Below are 21,553 nucleotides of genomic sequence, written 5' to 3'. Positions count from 1 at the left end.
ATACCAAAGGGAGGAAGAATACCAAAGGGGGGAAGAATACCAAAGGGAAGAATACCAAAGGGGGGAAGAATACCAAAGGAGTTTCTCCACAAAGGAAACATCATTCACGACCAAAGAGAAGATCTTGTGGGAAAACAAGCTCTAGCCCTTTTCAACAGCCCAGTCACCACTTGCATGCACCCACCCCAGATCACACATATGACACACACAAATACAGGTGCACAAGTGCCTACCCACACTCTCATCAACCTACGAGGTATCAGTGCATACGCACACAGGATCATAGATGCACAGGAACACAGTTACAGAAAGCTGCACAAAGAAATCTCCCACAAATACAGCCAATCACAGATGGCTGGAAAACAGCCCAGGCTCCTTGAACTGTCAAAGACAAATATGCTATAGGAAACATTTTAATGGAACATTAGCATGCAAATAGGGACTGTGCCTTGATTCAGGTGACTTGACACAAGTGAGGGCTGAAACTCACAAAATAAAAAGGTTAAAAAGAGAAGAGAGAGGGCCGGGCGCGGTGGCTCAAGCCTGTAATCCCAGCACTTTGGGAGGCCGAGGTAGGTGGATCACGAGGTCAAGAGATCGAGACCATCCTGGTCAACATGGTGAAACCCCGTCTCTACTAAAAATACAAAAAATTAGCTGGGCATGGTGGCGCATGCCTGTAATCCCAGCTACTCAGGAGGCTGAGGCAGGAGAATTGCCTGAACCCAGGAGGCGGAGGTTGCGGTGAGCCAAGATGGCGCCATTGCACTCCAGCCTGGGTAACAAGAGGGAAACTCCGTCTCAAAAAAAAGGAGAGAGGGAGGAAAAGGTCCTTCCTACAGAGGGAGCAAGGGAGGAAAGGCAAGGAGATATAAAACAGGCTGACATGTAAAAATGCATGTATAGGCTGGGGGGCAGTGGCTCACACCTGTAATCCCGGCATTTTGGGAGGCCAAGGTGGGTGGATCATGAGGTCAGGAGATCGAGACCATCTTGGCCATGGTGAAACTCCATCTCTACTAAAATACAAAAAATTAGCCAGGTGTGGTGGCGCGTGCCTGTAGTCTCAGCTACTCAGGAGGCTGGGGCAGGAGAATCGCTTGAATCTGGGAGATGTAGGTTGCAGTGAGCCGACATTGTGCCACTGCATTCCAGCCTGCAGAAAGAGCAAGACTCCATCTCAAGAAAAAAAAAATGCATGTACAAGGATGATCACCACTGCATTTTTTTCTCTAGACTCAGTCTCGCTCTGTCACCCAGGCTGGAGTGCAGTGTTCGATCTTGGCTTACTGCAACCTCCTCCTCCCGGGTTCAAGCGATTCTCCTGCCTCAGCCTCCTGAGTAGCTGGGACTACAGGGGCGTGCCACCACGCCTGGCTATTTTTTTGTATTTTTAGTAGAGATGGGGTTTCACCGTGTTAGCCAGGATGGTCTTGATCTCCTGACCTCATGAACCACCCACCTCGGCCTCTCAAAATGCTGGGATTACAGGCATGAGCCACCATGCCAGGCCTCATCATGCATTAAAAAAAAAAAAAAAAAAAAAAAAAGCTGGGCATGGTGGCACGTGCCTGTAATCCCAGCTACACAGGAGGCTGAGGCAGGAGAATTGCCTGAACCCAGGAGGCGGAGGTTGCGGTGAGCCGAGATCACGCCATTGCACTCCAGCCTTGGTAACAAGAGCGAAACTCCGTCTCAAAAAAAAAAAAAAAAAAAGTCAAGGCACGGTGGATCCCAGCACTTTGGGTGGCCGAGGTAGGTGGATCATTTGAGCCCAGGAGTTGGAGGCCAGCCTGGGGAACAGAGGAAGATCTCATCTCTACAAAAAATAAATAAGCTGGGCATGGTGGCATGTGCCTGCAGTCCCAGGTACTCAGGAAGATGAGGCGGGAAGTATCATTTGAACCCAGGAGGTTGAGGATGCAATGAGCTGTGATTGTGCCACTGTATGCCATCCTGGATGACAAGAGGGAGAGTGAGATCCTGTCTCAAAAATACACACACAGGCTGGGCATGGTGGCTCATGCCTGTAATCCCAGCACTTTGGGAGGCTGAGGCAGGCGGATCATTTGAGGTCAAGAGTTTGAGACCAGCTTGGCCATTATGGTGAAACCCCATTTCTACAAAAAATATAAAAATTAGTTGGTCATGGTGGTGCATGCCTGTAACTCCAGCTACTCGGGAGGCTGATGCAGGAGAATTGCTTGTATGTGGGAGGTAGAGGCTGCAGTGAGCCAAGACTGTGCCACTGCACTCCAGCTTAGGCAACAGAGTGAGACTGTCTCAAAAAAAAACAAAACAAACAAACAAAAAAACACTGATAGCCAGATACATTTTCAAAAGAAGGGGACTGGTTAAATAGATAAATAGACTAGGAAATACTCATATATTGGAGCATTATATATAACTTGAAAAATGATGCTTTAGAATTTTTATTAAATATGCTTATAAATAACGAGAGGTTTACAAAAGAGTACATGCAACATGATTCAAAAATTCTGCAGTGTATGATTCCAGTTTTGTAAGAAAATTACACCACGAGAAAAGACTGGAAGAGAAAGAAAATGTTAACAGTGACGGTCTCTGTGTGGTGGGATTACTAGTGATTTCTTTCCTAATACATTTCTGGTCAGTTCCCTTTTTGTTCTTTTTTTTGAAATGGAGTCTCACTCTGTCACCCAGGTTGGAGTGCAGTGGTGTGATCTCGGCTCACTACAACCTCTGCCTCCTGGGTTCAAGCGATTCTTCTGCCTCACCCTCCCAAGTAGTTGGGATTACAGGCATGCGCCACCACTAATTTTGTGTATTTTTGGTAGAGACGGGGTTTCACCATGTGGCCAGGATGGTCTCGATCTCTTGACCTTGTGATTCTCCCGAATCAGCCTCCCAAAGTGCTGGGATTACAGGTGTGAGCCGCCTCGCCCAGCCCAGTTCCCTTTTCTTTAATTTTTTATATTTTTTTTTCTTTTTGAGACGGAGTTTCGCTCTTGTTACCCAGGCTGGAGTGCAATGGCGCGATCTCGGCTCACCGCAACCTCCGCCTCCTGGGTTCAAGCAATTCTCCTGCCTCAGCCTGCCTCAGCCTCCTGACTAGCTCGGATTACAGGCAAGCGCCACCATGCCCAGCTACTTTTTTGTGTTTTTAGTAGAGACGGGGTTTCACCATGTTGACCAGGATGGTCTCGATCTCTCGACCTCGTGATCCACCCGCCTCGGCCTCCCAAAGTGCTGGGATTACAGGCTTGAGCCACCGCGCCCGGCCCCCAGTTCCCTTTTCAACAGTAACTGTGCAACTTTGCTCTAGAAACAAAAAAAAAGTTAATGTGGGTGACTCCAGGCTGGAAACCATCATCATTTGATCCTATGGTGAGTCATTAATTAACTTGATTCCTGGAACACTGATCAAGCATTGCCATGTGAACAGCATTGTGCTGGGCCCCGAGGCAATGAACAGGGTAATAGACAGCCCTTCATGCCTCGGTGCTCTCCATTGTAAGTCAGCGTGAGCATACCCAGTGGCCTCTCTTATCCACGGGGCAGCGCCTCCACCAAAAAAAAAATCTGGGCATACCTGTGGCAGTGGGGTGTCAGGGGCTCATTCCTTAGAGGTGTGACAGCTAGAGGAAATAAGTGTCACCTTTGGAAGGCCAGCACCTATGGTTTCCTTCAGTCTACATAATTGCTACCCTTAACTCCAAAAATAGGGCTTGATTGTGGTGTTGGACCACAGTGGGGAGTATGGAAGGAAGGTTGGCCTGGGAAAGGAGCCGAGGCCAGGGAACAGCGCGGGATCTGGGCCTTGGAAGATGCTGGGGTTATGCCTGGGTGGTGATGGCAAGGGGAGGCCCTGAGTGGGCAAGGACAGACGCTCCCTCCTTTCTGCCCTTCCTGAGGCATGCATCTGTCCAGAGACCATCAGATTCTACCTGGTGAATCTTTGCATGTTTTTCTGAGGGTGGGGGAAGATGGTTATTTTATGTTCTCCTGGCAGAGTTTAAACTTGAGGACAGGAGACACATTTTGTTCATCACTGTCACTCCCCCAGGGCCAAGCAGAAAATTGCTTGAATGTAATATATTCTTAGTAAATTCTGATTGAATTGAATTAGAATATGGTAAAAAACCACTTTAATACCGATGCCAAAGCCTAAGAATAATTTATAAATTATTGGCCATGTTGCTTCAGGTTATATTAAGTGCCATTTTATTTATTTTACTTTAGGTGCCATGATTTAACGTATGGTAAAGCTGAACCATGGTCCATGACATAAAAGTGTCAGAGGCGTTCGAACCACAGCGACTGCATCTTGAGTAGGGGCTGGGTAAAATGAGGCTGAAACCTACTGGGCTGCATTTCCAGATGGTTAAAGCATTCTAAGTCACAGGATGAGACAGGCGGTCAGCACAAGACACAGGTCATAAAGACCTCACTGATAAAACAGGTTTCAGTAAAGAAGCTGACTAAAACCCACCAAAACCAAGATGGTGATGAGAGTGCTTCTGGCCATCCTCACTGCTACACTCTCACCAGCACTGTGACAGTTTATGATCTAAAAAGGGAGGCATGAATAACCCACCTGTTGTTTAGTATATAATCAAGAAATAACCATAAAAATGGGCAACCAGCAGCCCTCAGGGTTGCTGTTTATGGAGTAGCCATTCTTTTGATCCTTTACTTTTTGCTAGCTCTGCCTTCCGAGTTCAAGCGATTCTCCAGCATAGCCTCCCAAGTAGCTGGGACCACAGGTGCCTGCCACCACGCCCAGCTAATTTTTTTTTTTTTTTTTTTTTTTTTTTTTTGAGACGGAGTTTCGCTCTTGTTACCCAGGCTGGAGTGCAATGGCGCGATCTCGGCTCACCGCAACCTCCGCCTCCTGGGTTCAGGCAATTCTCCTGCCTCAGCCTCCTGAGTAGCTGGGATTACAGGCACGCACCACCATGCCCAGCTATTTTTTTGTATTTTTAGTAGAGACGGGGTTTCACCATGTTGACCAGGATGGTCTCGATCTCTTGACCTTGTGATCCACCCGCCTCGGCCTCCCAAAGTGCTGGGATTACAGGCTTGAGCCACCGCGCCCGGCCTAATTTTTTTATTTTTAGTAGAGATGGGGTTTCACCATGTTAGCCAGGCTGGTCTCGAACTCCTGACCTCAAGGGATCTGCCCACCTTGGCCTGCCAAAGTACTGGGATTACAGGTGTGAGCCACCGCACCCGGCCTCCTTTATTTTCTAAGTAAATTTGCTTTCACTTTACTCTGCTGACTGGGCCTGATTTTGTGTGTGTGTGTGTGTGTGTGTGTGTGTGTGTGTGTGTGTGAGATCCAAGAACCCTCTCTAGGGGTATGGATTGAGATTCCCTTCCAGTAACAAAAGGACTCTCCTGCACATACACAGAGATGCACAGAGCACAAGTGAAGCAGACGTTCAGCACGGACACAAGCATGATGCCACTTAGGGCGACATGCTGGGGCTGCGAGGGAAAGAGTCTTCGGGCTAGGTTAGGAAGAGATGTGGCTGGCTGTGTAAGGAGGTGGAAGGGGAGGACAAAGGGCATGGCATGGCCAGCACAGGGACCACAAGAAATGAGAAAGCATTTCTGGCCACATATTTATATATATATATATATATATATTATATATATATATATTTATATATATATATATTTAAATATATATATATATATTTATATATATATATATTTAAATATATATATATATTTATATATATATATATTTAAATATATATATTTTTTTGTTTTTGAGACAGATTTTCGCTCTTGTTACCAGGCTGGAGTGCAATGGCGCGATCTCGGCTCACCGCAACCTCCGCCTCCTGGGTTCAGGCAATTCTCCTGCCTCAGCCTCCTGAGTAGCTGGGATTACAGGCACACGCCACCATGCCCAGCTAATTTTTTGTATTTTTAGTAGAGACGGGGTTTCACCATGTTGACCAGGATGGTCTCGATCTCTTGACCTCGTGATCCACCCGCCTTGGCCTCCCAAAGTGCTGGGATTACAGGCTTGAGCCACCGCGCCCGGCTTATTTTTTTTTTTTGAGACAGAGTCTTGCTCTGTTGCCCGGGCTGGGGTACACTGGCCTAATCTCAGCTCACTGCCACCCGCCTCCCGTGTTCAAGCAATTCTCCTGTCTCAGCCTGAGTAGCTAGGACTACAGACGCGTGCCACCATGCCTGGCTAATGTTGGCATTTGTCTGGCCATACTTTTTGAGTCCCTGAATCTCTCCTTTCTGGGACCTCCCAAATTCTCTAGCAGCAGCAGTTTTTTTTCCATCTGATTAGGATCCATTTTCAAGATTCTAGATGCTAGGTGTTCCTCAGACTCCCACGCCTCCCTGAATTCATGAGTCCCAACAAGGTGATGGTTAGAACCTGGCAGGCCACAGGGCCCTGGCCTCTCCGTACCTTCAAAGGGAACTGTTGGGTGAGTTCTGGCACGTAGGCAGCCCCAGCCTGCTTCTTGTGCAAAGACACAACCACAAAGTACTCGAAGAGCTGCCTCTCCTGGTACTCGATGAGCTCCCGGGCAAGTGATGGGTACCGAGGTGCCTGCTTCAGACGGGACTTCACATTGACCAGGCGCTGGCTGTGAGCTGGGTAAGGGAAGGGGAGAGAGAGAAAGAAAGAGAGAAAGAGAGAGAGAGAGAGAGAGCGTGCGAGCGCACAGGAGACTGAAATGACCATGAGCCCATGTGGAACTGAACCGATGATGGGTTATGTAATTCTCAGCTCAAGTACTTTTCTCTAATCCCCAAAGCGTTTCTGTGTCTAACAAATTAGTAGGAAACTCTTTATTTGGGGTCTCTGCCAAAGTTCTGGGAGAAGTAACATTCGATTGGCCACCGGACCAATCAGGGTGCTGGAGCCTGGAACTGTGGCTCTGCTCTGTCATGGTTTTGCTGTCTGGACTCTGGGCAGTGGCTGATGTCCTTGCCTTCATCTGTCTGATGGGGTGGGGACAGTGACTCCTCCCCTCACCCATTTCCCTTGTCTTTCGGTTTGTGTGATGTGACAGAATCCAGACCATAGGGCTTTTGGAGTTGGGAGCTTTGTAAACATCCTGTGTGACTCAACTGGCAGAGACCCCACTAACTCAGGAACTCCTGTCCACCTCCCCTCCTGCCACTAACTCTGCAATGAAATGGCCTTGCTTCATTCTAGAGGTGGGTCTGGGAGCAGCTGGGTGTCAGAGGCGAATGCGGCAGGGTCACTGAGCGGACAAGTCCCTGTCACCTTGTTCAGCAACCTGCACTTGCTTCCTTTGGCTTCTCCCTGGGGTCTAAAAATACAAATTGCAGAAAAGTCACTAAAGCCTAGGCCTGGGCCATCTAATTTTAGACCCACAGGGACCAATTATTTCAACTTCATCAGACAGATGAGGAACTAGCGGCCCTAAATCTTAAGTGATTTCCTCCGGATCACATAGTAATTTGAACAGAAGTAGGGCAGGAGCTCCAGGTCTCTGGAGCCTTGGGGCTGCAGTGTCAAGCCTCAAAGTGTGAAAACACTCAGGACATAGGGAGAGGCATGGGAGCAGGGGTCACTGCCGTAACTGTAGCCACCCTGGCTCTCAGCGACTGCGGTGCCATTTTGATCATACCCTTGACTGACTGGCCCGGAGCACTCTGTGGCCCCAATGCCCCCCACCCCCCACCATGTCTTGCCAAGCAAGCTCGAGCAGGACGCTTCTGTCCCTTATACTGAGGAGGAGGGGCCCCCTTTGCAGCTTCCAAGTCACCTGCCTGCGTCCTGCTCAGCAATGGCTCTCCTCACCTTTCAGTTTCTCCTCTGTGTCACTGTCAGACTCACTGTTCTCATCTGTCACTAGAAGAAAAGAACAAGGAAGAAAGTTGCAAACGTGAATTCTTCTCGTGTAGGAAACGCTTTCTAATTCAGAGCGGGTGTTCTGCTGTCCCTCTCTTTTTTTGAGACGGAGTCTCGCTCTGTCACTCAGGCTGGAGTGCAGCGGCGAAATCTCGGCTCACTGCAACCTCTGCCTTCCAGGTTCCAGAGATTCTTCTGCCTCAGCCTCTCAAGTAGCTGGGATTATAGGCATGCACCACCATGCCCAGCTAACTTTTGTATTTTTAGTAGAGACGGGGTTTCACCACGTTGGCCAGGATGGTCTCCATCTCTTTACCTCATGATCTGCTCACCTCAGCCTCCCAAAGTGCTGGGATTACAGGCGTGAGCCACCGCGCCCAGCCACCTCAAGCTAATTTTTATATTTTTAGTAGAGACAGAGTTTCACCATGTTGGTCTTGAACTCCTGACCCCAGGTGATCTGCCTGTCTCAGATTCCCAAAGTGCTGGGATTATAGGTGTGAGCCACGGCCCCCGGCCTCTATTGTCTCTTTCAATGTACCGCACAAACCACGTCTCATCTAACTCAATGTACTGCCAAATTAATTTGGCTCTAGTTCAGATGGTACTAGATGGTACCTGTATGAGATAATACAGCAGAAGGTCTTGGCCCCTTTTGTGCAGGCTAAGCAAGGAAGGCTGCTCCCATAGTCAGGCCAGGGCCTGCAGTGCTGGGTTGACTTGGTGGGGGATGAGGACAAGGACAAGGACGGGGAGGAAGGGGGCATGCTGCCCAGGCTGAGCTCCTGGCTTCGCCACTGTTCCAAAGACAGTGCAGGCATCAGCTTGTTCTCCTTGGTGAGCCAATCAGAAAAAGCAGGAAGCCACTTTTCTGATTCTCGTGGGAGGAAGGCTGGTGGTGGGGGTTCTACCTTTTCCTGAGTTGCTCTCCATTGACTGGGACAGCCTCTTCACCCGTTTCTTTCCTCTCCGGGCCTCATAAATGGCGTTGATTCGCAACACCAGCTGCCAGACACCAGGAGAAGAACAGCCAGTGTTAGCAGCCTGCTCTCTGCGGCGGCTGGGCTTCCCTCACTGCCCCTCTCCGAGGACGATGGAGGACCAGGGCCAGGGGGTGTGGGACACACCTCCCATGGGCTCAGGGTTGTCTTTCATTCATTTTTTTTGAGATGGAGTTTTGCTCTTGTGGACCAGAGACTGGGGTGCAGCAGTGACGCAATCTCAGCTCACCACAGCCTCTAACTCCTGGGTTCAAAAGATTATTCTGCCTCAGCCTCCTGAGTAGCTGGGATTACAGGCACCTACTGCTACAACCAGCTAATTTTTATATTTTTAGTAGAGACTGGGTTTTGCCATGCTGGCCAGGCTGTTCTCCCCCTCCTGATCTCAGGTGATCCCCCACCTTGGTCTCCCAAAGTGCTGGGACCACAGGCGTGAGCCACCATGCCCAGCCCAGTCATTTTTTTTCTACCACACAGGACTGTGACTGTCAATGAAACTAAAGGAGGCTGCCAGCCTCACTGCCCTCTGGGCGGCTGTCGTCTGCATCTGCTCATGAGCAGCAGAGACCCATGGAGAGACAGCCCATTGCTCACAGTGCGATGGCTGCTCTCCCTCTGAAGCTATGATGTCACTGCGGCTTGGGAAGGAGCTTTTCCTCCCAAAACAAAACACGAAAAGAAAGAGACGGAAAAAAGAAGTTCCCAGGCAGGGCTCCCTTCATGGGAACCATTCCAAAGAATGTCAGAGCAGCCTGAGTCGGGTGGGAACCAGGATTAGAACGGCTCCCGAGCCCTTGCTTGGGATTGTGGGGAGTGGCACCCAAGCGTGCTGCCCCATCTGTAGAGGGACCCGCACCCCAGACGTCATGGACCCTCCATGTGTTCACAGAACACACACACGCAGTGTGCAAGTGCACATGGATATCCTGGTGTGGGACACATCCCAAGCCTCCAACAATGCCACTCAGCCCAGATGGGTCTCCCCCATCACCACTGCCAGATGCCCTGTGCCCGGCCCCCTCCCCACCACCCAGGCCAGCCTAGTTGTCTGATGCATTTTCAAGGAGACCTGCATCCACAGAAAATGTTTTTCGTATTTCAGACCAAAAAAGTCTGGTGTTTCCTATGTGTCTGTTTTCCCTCCTGTTGCGTGAGAAGCTGGTGAGTGCGGATTTACACATTTTGCTTTGCTGGGTCCCCTGGGGCTTGCCATCAAAAAGCACACACATTCACGGCACATGTGATTTAGAATCCCACACATGGAGGAATTCTAAAATTAGTTGTTTCGTGTTCTTACAAAATTAATCTTATCTCGTAGCTACATGTTAAATGTTATATAACGCTTTTATCTGTATATGTCAGTAAACAAAAATATAGGATGGTAACCAATTTCCACGTTCTATGAATATTTTATTTTATTTATCTATTTATTTTGAGACAGAGTCTTGCTCTGTCGCCCAGTTTGGAGTGTAGCGGTGCGATCTTGGCTCACTACAACCTCTGTGTCCCGGGTTCAAGTGATTCTCATGCCTCAGCCTCCCGAGTAGCTGGAATTACAGGTGTGTACCACCATGCCCAGCTTTTTTTTTTTGTATTTTTAGTAGAGACAGGGTTTCACTATGTTGGCCAGGCTGTCTTGAACTCCAGACCTCAAGTGATCTGCCCACCTCAGCCTCCCAAAGTGCTGGGATTACAGGTGTGAGCCTCCGCGCTGGCTTGAATATTTTAATTCTTACTTTCAATATTTAAAAATTGTCTGGCCTGCTTTGCCTCTGGCTGGGTGTCTCTGGACCACTCGTTGGCCTCTATGGGCTCAAAATGTCCTTAACTGAAAAACGAAGGGGCTGGCATGTTTCAACAGTCACTTCTATTGAAATACTCCAACTTTCTAACAGCCAAATGTCCACGGACAGATAGATGGATATACAAAATGTGGTATATACATACAGTTAAATACCATTTAGTCTGTTAAAAGGCAGAAAATGCTGACACACGCTTAACCCTTGAAGACACTACACGAAGTGAAATGTCAGTCACAAAAGGACCATACTGTATGACTCCACTTACGTGAGGTACCTCCAACACCTTTCTGGTTTCTAGGATAAAAGTTCTTAGCTGTCCTCAGACCTGCCAAGTCCTTTCATAACCTCTTCTAGTGCTGCCAAGGTGAGTCACTCAACAGGCACCACTACTTAAAGGCATATTCCCTCCGTGGACTTCAGCAGAACCCCCTCTCTCTCTCCCTCTCTCTCTTTCTCTCTCTTTTTAGAGGCAGCATCTCGCTCTGACACCTAGGTTGGAGTGCAGCGGCATGATCATAGCTTACTGCAGCCTCTAACTCCTGGGTTCAAGCAATTTTCTCTTACCTCAGCCTCCCAAGTAGCTGGGATTACAAGTGTGCACCCCTATGCCTGGCTAATTTTAAAATTTTTTGTAGAGATGAGGTTTCACCACGTTGCCCAGGCTGGTCTTGAACTCCTGGGCTCAAGTGATCCTCCTATCTTGGCCTCCCAAAGTGCTGGGATTACAGGTGTGAACCACTACGCCTGGCCTCCCTTGACTTTCTTTCGGGTCAGTGGGTCACTCTGAGAAATCCCAGAAAACTGGCCGGGCATGGTGGCTCATGCCTGTAACCCTAGCACTTTGGGAGGCCAAGGCTGGTGGATCACCTGAGATCAGGAGTTTGAGATTAGCCTGATCAACATGGTGAAATCCTGTCTCTACTAAAAATACAAAAGTAGCCGGGCGTGGTGGTGCGTGCCTGTAATCCCAGCTATTTGGGAGGCTGAGGCAGGAGAATTGCTTGAACCTGGGAGCTGGAAGTTGCAGTGAGCTAAGATTGTGCCATTGCACTGCAGCCTGGGCAACAAGAGCGAAACTCTGTCTCAAACAAACAAAGAAACAAATCCATGAAACCTACAATGTCCCACACCAAAACTTGTCTGCATAACATTTTACATTTTTATGAGTTTCATGACCTCCTAAAGCCCATCCATGAACTCTGAATCTCTAATTTAAAAGTTCCTGTAAGAAGTTGATCTTGAAGTAGTTCAGGATATGGCACCTAAAAATATGCCATTTTGGTGTGTTAATTATTTTTAACTAAAGACACTTGAAAAACAGCAGGTGCAGAAAGGGCGCTCTGACCTTCTCTTTTCTTCTTGAAAACAGGAGATGAAACTCCCATGTAAAAGAGGCCCTCCTTTTAACAGGAGGGAAGAAACATTATCACCAGCAATGGGCAGCTGAGGCCAAGAGAAATCTAATCAAACAAACCTTGTTTAACCCTTATCTTCCTGGTTGCTTTTCCACAATGGCCACTCTTTGTTCAACCTAGTATATAAACACATAGACTCAGTCATTTCCGTTGGGTCTTACATTTTTCTTTTGAGGGCTCCCAAATTCTTGTAAATAAAATTAGTATGCATTTCTCCTGTTAATCTGTTTTATGTCAGTTTAAATCTAAGGCTCAGCTGGAGACCCTAAGAGGGTAAAGGAGAAATTTTGTCTACCCTACAGTACCAAATTGGTCAATGAAGAGAGACCAGCACTATAGCATTGAAACGGAGCAAAAGGAAATGTAACCAACAACAGATGCATAAAGATGTATATACCCAAGCCCCTGGGGATGTTTTACCTTTTTTTTTTTTTTTTGGATATGCAGTATCACTCTGTTGCCCAGGCTGGAGTGCAGTGGCTTGATCTTCGCTCACTGTAACCTCTGCCTCCAGGGTTTAAGCAATTCTCCTGCCTCAACCTCCCAAGTAGCTAGGACAACATACCACCATGCCCGGCTAATTTTTGTATTTTCTTTCTTTTTTTTTTTTTTTTTTTTTTTTGAGACGGAGTTTAGCTCTTGTTACCCCGGCTGGAGTGCAATGGCGCGATCTCGGCTCACCGCAACCTCCGCCTCCTGGGTTCAGGCAATTCTCCTGCCTCAGCCTCCTGAGTAGCTGGGATTACAGGCACGTGCCACCATGCCCAGCTAATTTTTTTGTATTTTTAGTAGAGACGGGGTTTCACCATGTTGACCAGGATGGTCTCGATCTCTTGACCTCGTGATCCACCTGCCTCGGCCTCCCAAAGTGCTGGGATTACAGGCTTGAGCCACCGCGCCCGGCTAATTTTTGTATTTTCAGTAGAGACAGGGTTTCACCATATTGGTCATGCTAGTCTCAAATTCCTGACCTCAGGCAATCCACCCACGTTGGCCTCCCAAAGTGCTGGGATTACAGGCTTAAGCCACCGCACCCGGCCATGTTTTACCTTTTTGGCTGCAAGGAGCCACAAGAGGTATTGTTGAGAAGGGCTGTCTCAGAGCACAGACTGGGACCTGCCTCTGTAGCGGGTGTTGGCCAAGTCTCAGGTCAGAGCATGGTAGATGGAGTTCCGTTTTTTGAGGCGATGAAGGAAGGAGCTGTGGCTTTTGAGCCTGGGCATTAAAACCTTGTCTGGGATCAGACAAGCAGCTAAGATTGGGAGGAGAGTGGCTAAGAGGAACATACAGGACCACAGAAATTATCAGGACGAAGGTCCAGATATTCCAGCCCGCTGGCTTCACTGGCATCACAGGTGGCAGAGGCCCAGTGACATACTCTCCACCCAGACCCCTCTGCAGTCTTTTTTCACAGAGAAGGGGTCACGCATATCGGAGCATGAAGCTTGTTGCCAGCATTACCTTAGGTATCTTTCTCTTCTTCCTGCCGTTCTGGGGGTCTCCAAGGTTAAAGAAAGTGTCATCAGGGCTGCTGGGAGTGGAGGGGGGACTGATTTTGGAAGGGGACCCGGTTCCGTCCCGACTCAGCTTCCTAGCGTCCAGCAGCTTGAAGTTCCTCCTCTCTGAGTTTTGTCGGAAAAAAGCAGATTTGGACAATGACTGCTGTGAGGGAAAAGGAGAAAAGAAGAGTAAATGAGTTCAAAGGAAACTAACCAGGGGATAGCTGGTGGTGCCAGGGACCAGACAAGGAAATTGAGAAGGGAACCAGTCTGTGTTCCCAGGGCAGATGGAGTTTGGCTATGCCAGTAAGTGTTCAGTGAGTTCATGCATCATCAAATTACAGAAAATGGGTGTGGTGAAGAGAGATGTAAATCTAATCCAGTTTCTGTTTTAGACAAGTGTGAGGTCACCTGCCTTAATCCCTAGATGTCACAGCTGAGGCTTTCTGACAACCCAAGACACGTGGACTGGGAGTTACAAGGCCTAAGCCTCATTTTGGCCTTGCCGCAGGCTTGCTGAGAGCTTTTTTTTTTTTTGAGAGAGAGTGAGTTTTGCTCTTGCTGCCCAGGCTGGAGTACAATGGCGTGATCTCAGCTCACTGCAATCTCTGCCTCCTGGGTTAAAGCGGTTCTCCTGCCTCGGCCTCCCGAGTAGCTGGGATTACAGGCATGCACCGCCATGCCTGGTTAATTTTATGTATTTTTTAGTAGAGACAGGGTTTCTCCATGTTGTTCAGGCTGGTCTCAAACTCCTGACCACAGGAGATCCGCCTGCCTTGGCCTCCCAAAGAGCTGGGATTACAGATGTGAGTCAGCACGCCTGGCTGCTGAGTGCCTTTTATACAAGGAATTGTGTTTCTTTGGGTCTTAATATCTTATTTCTAAAACAGGCCTCTTCAAAGTTAAAAGGCTGGCCAGGTGTGGTGGCTTATGCCATAATCCCAGCACTTTGGGAGGCCAAGGCAGATTACCTGAGGTCAGGAGTTTGAGACCAACCTGGCCAACATGGTGAAACCCCATCTCTACTAAAAATACAAATTTAGCCGGGCGGGGTGGCTCAAGCCTGTAATCCCAGCACTTTGGGAGGCCGAGGTGGGTGGATCACGAGGTCAGGAGATCGAGACCATCCTGGTCAACATGGTGAAACCCCGTCTCTACTAAAAATACAAAAAATTAGCTGGGCATGGTGGCGCGTGCCTGTAATCCCAGCTACTCAGGAGGCTGAGGCAGGAGAATTGCCTGAACCCAGGAGGCGGAGGTTGCGGTGAGCCGAGATCGCGCCATTGCACTCCAGCCTGGGTAACAAGAGCGAAACTCCGTCTCAAAAAAAAAAAAAAAAAAAAATACAAATTTAGCTGGATGTGGTGGTGCTTGCATGTAATCCCACCTACTTGGGAGGCTGAGGCAGGAGAATTGCTTGAACCTGGGAGGTGGAGATTGCTGAGACTGGGCCACTGCACTACAGCCTGGGTGATGGAGTGAGACTCTGTCTCAAAACAAAACAAAACAAAAAACAAAGTCAAAGGGCAAACAAAACACTTGCTAACAAAACTTACAACCCATAGAAAACAACCTGCAGAAATCAACTCATTTTCCTAAATATACTGCAAATTAATGAGAAAAAGACTAACGACTCAAAAGAAAAACAGGCATAACCATGGAAAATGTAGAGAAAAAGAAATACAATGATTTTTTTTTTTTTTTGAGATGGAGTTTCGCTCTTGTTACCCAGGCTGGAGTGCAATGGCACAATCTCGGCTCACCACAACCTCCGCCTTCTGGGTTCAGGCAATTCTCCTGCCTCAGCCTCCTGAGTAGCTGGGATTACAGGCACGCGCCACCATGCCCAGCTAATTTTTTGTATTTTTAGTAGAGACGGGGTTTCACCATGTTGACCAGGATGGTCTCCATCTCTTGACCTCGTGATCCACCCGCCTCGGCCTCCCAAAGTGCTGGGATTACAGGCTTGAGCCACCACGCCCAGCCAAGAAATACAATGATTCTTTTTCTTTTTCTTTTTTTTTTTTTGAGACGGAGTTTCGCTCTTGTTACCCAGGCTGGAGTGCAATGGCGTGATCTCGGCTCACCGCAACCTCCGCCTCCTGGGTTCAGGCAATTCTCCTGCCTCAGCCTCCTGAGTAGCTGGGATTACAGGCACGTGCCACCATGCCCAGCTGATTTTTTGTATTTTTAGTAGAGACGGGGTTTCACCATGTTGACCGGGATGGTCTCGATCTCTCGATCTCATGATCCACCCACCTCGGCCTCCCAAAGTGCTGGGATTACAGGCTTGAGCCACCGCGCCCGGCTCAATGATTCTTAAGACATATAAAAAGATTCTTAGCTTCACTCCCAAGAGAAAAGAAAATTAAAACTCCATTAAAGAAACATTTTTTGCTCAGAGATAAGATAAGAAAATTGGATAGATCACTCTGTTGGTGAAAGTGAGGGAAAAAAGTCACTTCCACATTGTCATACATGGTTGGTGGGAATATCACACGGCACAGTGCTATGGAGGGCAGTCTAATCTGAGTTAACAAAATTATGATGCATGTAGTTCAGACCCCGCAATTCCACCTCTAGGAATTTACCCTGTTGATATGCTCTTATTTGTGCAACGTTATTGTTTTACAAGAAAACATATTGTGCAAAGGATATTGTACATTGCAACATGGTTTTTCATCACGAAATACTGGAAATAACCTAGATATCCATCAATAAAGGCTGGTCAAACAAATTATGATATACCCACACAGGGGAATACTATCCAATTATTTAAAAAATCTTAATGTACTTGCTGGGCACGGTGGCTCATGTCTGTAATTCCAGTACTTTAGGAGGCTGAGGTGGGTGGATCATTTGAGGTCAGGAGTTCCAGACCAGCCTGACAAATATGATGAAACCTTGTCTCTGCTAAAAATACAAAAATTAGCCAGGTGTGGTGAGGTCAGGAGTTCGAGACCAGACTGGTCAACATGGTGAAACCTGTCTCTACCAAAATTACAAAAAAATTAGCTGGGTGTGGTGGCGGGCACCTATAATCCCAGCTACTTGGGAGACTGAGGCCCAAGAATTGCTTACATCTGAGAGGCAGAGGTTGCAGTGAGCGGAGATCGCACCACTGCACTCCAGCCTGGGGAACAAGAGTGAAACTCTGTCTCAAGAAAAAAATGTGAATCAAAAAAAAATGTAAAAATTTAGAAAATATAGGCACAAAGAAAAGTAAAATTCCCCAATTGTGGATGAGTTATATTTTCTTCATTACACTTTTCAGTAATTGAAACATTTATTCTGTATCATGTAACTAGAAAAACTTTTATAATTAGAATGTTTTCAGAAAAAAGAAAGATTATTTTTATTTATTTATTATTATTATTTTTTGAGACAGAGTTTCACTCTTACCCAGGCTGGAGTGCAATGGCATGATCTCGGCTCACCGCAACCTCTGCCTCCTGGGTTCAGGCAATTCTCCTGCCTCAGCCTCCTGAGTAGCTGGGATTACAGGCATGTGCCACCATGCCCAGCTTATGTTTTGTATTTTTAGTAGAGACAGGGTTTCACGATGTTGACCAGGATGGTCTCGATCTCTTGACCTCGTGATCCACCAGCCTCGGCCTTCCCAAGGTGTTGGGATTACAGGCTTGAGCCACCGTGCCCGGCCCTATTTATTTATTTATTTATTTAATTTTGGAGACAGGCTCTCACTCTGGAGAGCTGTGGCACAAAAATAGCCCACTGTAGCCTTGAACTCTGGGGTTAGAGTGAATCTCCCATGTCAGCCTCCCGAGTAGCTAAGACTACAGGTGTGCAGCACCATGCCTGTCTAATTTTTCATTTTTTTTGTAGAGATGGGGTCTTACTATGTTGACCAGGCTGGTCTTGAATGCCTGGCCTCAAGGAATCCTCCAACCTTGGCTTCCCACAGTGCTAGGATTACAGGCATGGACGCCCGCACCCAGCCGTTATTTTTAAAAAGAACATATATTGAAAAATCTAGGCTGGGTGCAGTGGCTCATATCTGTAATCCCAGCACTTTGGGAGGCTGAGGCAGGCAGATATCACTTGAGGTCAGGAGTTCGAGATCAGCCTGGCCAACAAGGTCAAACCCTGTCTCTACTAAAAATACAAAAAAATTAGCTGATGGTGGCCTGTGCCTATAATCCCAGCTACTCAGAGGCTGAGGCATGGGAATCACTTAAACCTGGGAGGCGGAGGTTGCAGTGAGCTGAGATCACGCCACTGTACTTCAGCCTGGGCAACAGAGGGAGACTGTCTCAAAAGAAAAGAAATGGTGGGTGATGAGTAGCAAGAAAAGAAAACAGTCCCTTTCAGGAGCTTGCACTTTGCGTCTAGCAGCAGTAGTATTTGTCTCCAGCTGCACACTTGGTCCTTTCTAAGTAGAGTCTATCCAACCAGCTCTTCCCTTTCAAATGGAAATTTGAGTGACTGGAATAACTAGGCGTGGCCTAATGAAACGAACATCTCGGAGATGGCTTAGGATCTCTCCGCAGCTGGTAGGGTAGGTCACGTGGAGGGACTGCTCCTGCAAGTTCTAGGGTCCCAGATGCAGCCCAGATGTGGCAGATGCTCCATGAATATCTGATGAGCTAATGGAGGAAGTGATGAAGTCTGTGGCTGTCCCCCAGAACGGGGCACACAGCAGACACCCAGATGTGGACGAGCAGAGTAATGAGCATGGACACGGTGTCCCGCTGAGGGCCTGCAAGGATCACTGGCAATCAGACATGGGCTTTGGACAACTGGATCCTCTGTTTTCAGGACAGCTACAGATACAGATAGAGCCGGATGTTAAGTTTTTGCTGACATTCTCACCTCCTGGGCTTAGCTGCTTTGGTGGCAGATGCTCTAGTTTTTTTCCAGCCCAGCAGGGATAGAAAGAAAAGGGTTGGTAAGCCTTTATTTCCTGGCATCAGGGAGGAGTGCCGGGAATGCAGAGCTGCCTTAGGCAAATCCTTTTGCTTTTGTTTTTTGAGACGGAGTTTCGCTCTTTCACCCAGGTTGGAGTGAGGTGGCGTGATCTTGGCTGACTGCAACCTCCTCACCTCAAGTTCAAGTGACTCTCCTGCCTCAGCATCCTGAGTAGCTAGGACTATGGGTTCCTGCTACCATGCCCAGCTAATTTTTGTATTTTTAGTAGAGACCAGGTTTCACCATGTTGGCCAGGCTGATCTCGAACTCCTGACCTCAGATGAAACACCTGCCTTGGCCTCCCAAAGTGCTAGGATTACAGGCGTGAGCCACTTCGCTTGGCCTGGGCAGATGTTTTTCACTGTTCCTCAGGGGTGATGCAGTTCACTCCCTGCATGAAGTGGGGAGCCAGGTAGGACCTGAAGGGGACAGACCAGGTGTGACAGCTTGCTTTCTTCCTCTAAGTCAGGCTTCTCTGCCATGGGAAATGAAGGATTTCCTAAATGTTGAAGACATCTCTATTCCAATGAAAACACGAACAGCACATTTCCAAGGCAAGCAGAAAGTATTTGCTAATTGTCAGTTGCCATGGATTATTCATGATGACACCCTCTTCCATATGTGAAGAGAAATGGCAGTTAACTGTTAAGGTGCAGGCAGGTATTGGAGTGATTTATCTGGGTCTGTAAAATCCATCCTTTGGGAGAGGTTGTTCCTTCACCTTTTCCAGAAGGCTGGTGGCAGGAAGCATCCTTTATGGCCATCAAGCACAGAAGACAGGCTCAGGTGGAGACAGCACCCCCTGCCATTGATGCTGACCCTGTGGGGCCGGGACAGGAAGACAACTGCTTTTCTTAGGCTGGAAACAGAGCCTTGCAAGGAGATTTAACTTGACCTTTGCAGCCAGTACTTGGTCTTCCTTAATTTAAGTTCTTCTACCAAGTATTGTAAAACTACCAAAGAAATAGAATATGTACCTCTTTCTTTCTTCTCTTTCTTTCTCTCTTTCTTTCTTTCTTTTCTCTCTCTCTCTCTCTCTGTGTCTCTCTTTCTTGATCTAGAATATATGCTAGGCCTTATGGGAAAACCAAAGAAATAAAAATATATATATCTTCCTTTCTTCCTTTCTTTCTTCTTTCTTTCTCACTTTTTCTTTCTTTTTAGATCTAGAATATATACCTTTTGAAAACCAAAGAAATAGAATATATACCTCTTTCTCTCTCTCTCTCTCTCTCTCTCTCTTTCTTTCTTTTCCTTCCTTTCCCTCCCTCCCTCCCTCCCTCCTTTCCTTCCTTTTCTTTCTTTCTCTCTTCTTAGATCTAGAATACATTCCCTTTGGTCTTCAAGAATTTATGATCTAGTTGGGAAGATGTTTTTAAGATATATTAAGGCTGGGCACGATAGCTCACGCCTGTAATTCCAGCACTTTGGGAGGCCGAGGTGAGTGGATCACTTGAGGTTAGGAGTTCAAGATCACCTTGGCCAACACGGTGAAACCCCCAAATCTACCAAAAAATACAAAAAGTAGCTGGGCATAGTGGCACCTGCCTGTAATCCCAGCTACACAGGAGGCTAAGGTGAAGAATCCCTTGAACCGGAAGGTGAAGGTTGCAGTGAGCCAAGATTGCACCACTGCACTCCAGCCTGGTGACAGAGTGAGACACCGTCTCAAAAAACAAAACAAAACAAGAAAAAGAGAGATATTAGAAAACAAGCCACAACTCAACTCAACATAAGAGATGTCATAATGCAGTATACAATTTGGTGTGAAATGGTTTAACCCACTGAGTGTTAAAGATGCTCAGAGAGGAAGAAGCCCCAGGGACTGGGAAGGCTGGAGAAGCTTCTTCAAGGATGCATGATTGAACTGGGCCTCAGAGGAAGGGGAGAGGTCCTGGCGAGAGCCAAGGGCAGAGGTAAAAATGACCCAGCACAGATGCCGGCAAATTTTGGCCTGTGGGCCACATCTGGCCCACCACCTGTTTTTGTACAAGCCATGACTTAAGAAGAACTTTTACATTTTTAAATGGCTGGAAAAATAAATAATACTTCATGACAAGTGACAATTATAAAAAATTCAAATTTTAGCATCCAGGTTGGGCACAGTGGCTCATGCCTGTAACCCTAACACTTTGGAAGGCTGAGGTAGGCGAATCACTTAAGGTCGGGAGTTTGAGACCAGCCTGGACAACATGGCGAAACCCAGTCTCTAAAAAAAAAAAAATTAGCTGGGCTGGTGGCATGTGCCTGTAATCCCAGGTAATTAGAAGGCTGAGGTGGGAGGATTGGTTGAGTCTGGGAGTTTGAGGCTGCAGTGAGGCACGATTACACCACTGCACTACAGCCTGGGTGATAGAGCGACAACACCTGGCCTCAATTAAAACAACAACAAAAACCCACAAATGGTAAATTACTTTAAAACTACTGCTCTACATCATGCCTTTCAGTCTCCTATCTTAGAGTTTGCTCTATGTTAGGACATTCTTAACAGTCGTATGAGGCGTATGGACCATCTTTTATTTACCCAGTTTGAAGAGGTTTCTGAGCCAGAAGCTCAATGGTATTTTAGGATGCTTTATCCAGAATCTACAAAGAACTAAAACAGATTTACAAGAAACAAACAAACAAACCCATTCAAAAGTGGGCGAAGGACATGAACAGACATTTTTCAAAAGAAGACATATATGAGGCCAACAAACATGAAAAAATGCTCATCGTCACTGGTCATTAGTGAAATGCAAATCAAAACCACATTGAGATATCATCTCATGTCAGTTAGAATGGCAATCATTACAAAATCTGGAAACAACAGATGCTGGAGAGTATGTGGAGAAATAGAAATGCTTTTACGCTGTTGGTGGGAGTGTAAATTAGTTCAACCATGTGGAAGACAGTGTGGCAATTCCTCAAGGACCAGAAACAGAAATTCCATTTGACCCAGCAATCCCATTACTGGGTATATATCTGAAAAATTATAAATTGTTCTATTATAAAGACAAATGCACACGTATGTTCATTGTGGCACTATTTACAATAACAAAGACCTGGAACCAACCCAAATGCCCAT

At 47.2% G+C, this 21,553-nt stretch overlaps 1 protein-coding gene across 4 annotated transcripts in view; it reads right to left on the bottom strand.

Moving 5' to 3' along the window:
- The window catches only part of DENND2A (DENN domain containing 2A), a 121,436-nt gene that overhangs the window by 44,713 nt on the left and 55,170 nt on the right, over window positions 1-21,553 (bottom strand). For 2 of the 4 annotated variants that reach the window (XM_039472550.2, XM_039472547.2), the window contains exons 6-9: window positions 13,520-13,720; window positions 8,752-8,845; window positions 7,790-7,840; window positions 6,422-6,609 (exon numbers count right to left, since the gene is read on the bottom strand). In XM_039472550.2, coding sequence (XP_039328484.1) covers window positions 6,422-6,609; window positions 7,790-7,840; window positions 8,752-8,845; window positions 13,520-13,720 — 534 coding nt within the window. The remainder of the gene's footprint in view (window positions 1-6,421; window positions 6,610-7,789; window positions 7,841-8,751; window positions 8,846-13,519; window positions 13,721-21,553) is intronic. The other 2 variants (XM_039472549.2, XM_074379000.1) reach the window with 1 other exon arrangement.

This window comes from Saimiri boliviensis, chromosome 10 (genome assembly GCF_048565385.1).
Source record: "Saimiri boliviensis isolate mSaiBol1 chromosome 10, mSaiBol1.pri, whole genome shotgun sequence".
NCBI classification, from domain to species: Eukaryota; Metazoa; Chordata; class Mammalia; order Primates; family Cebidae; genus Saimiri; species Saimiri boliviensis.
The sequence above is the reverse complement of the archived record's forward strand: the minus strand, read 5'-3'. Positions and strand labels throughout refer to the sequence as shown.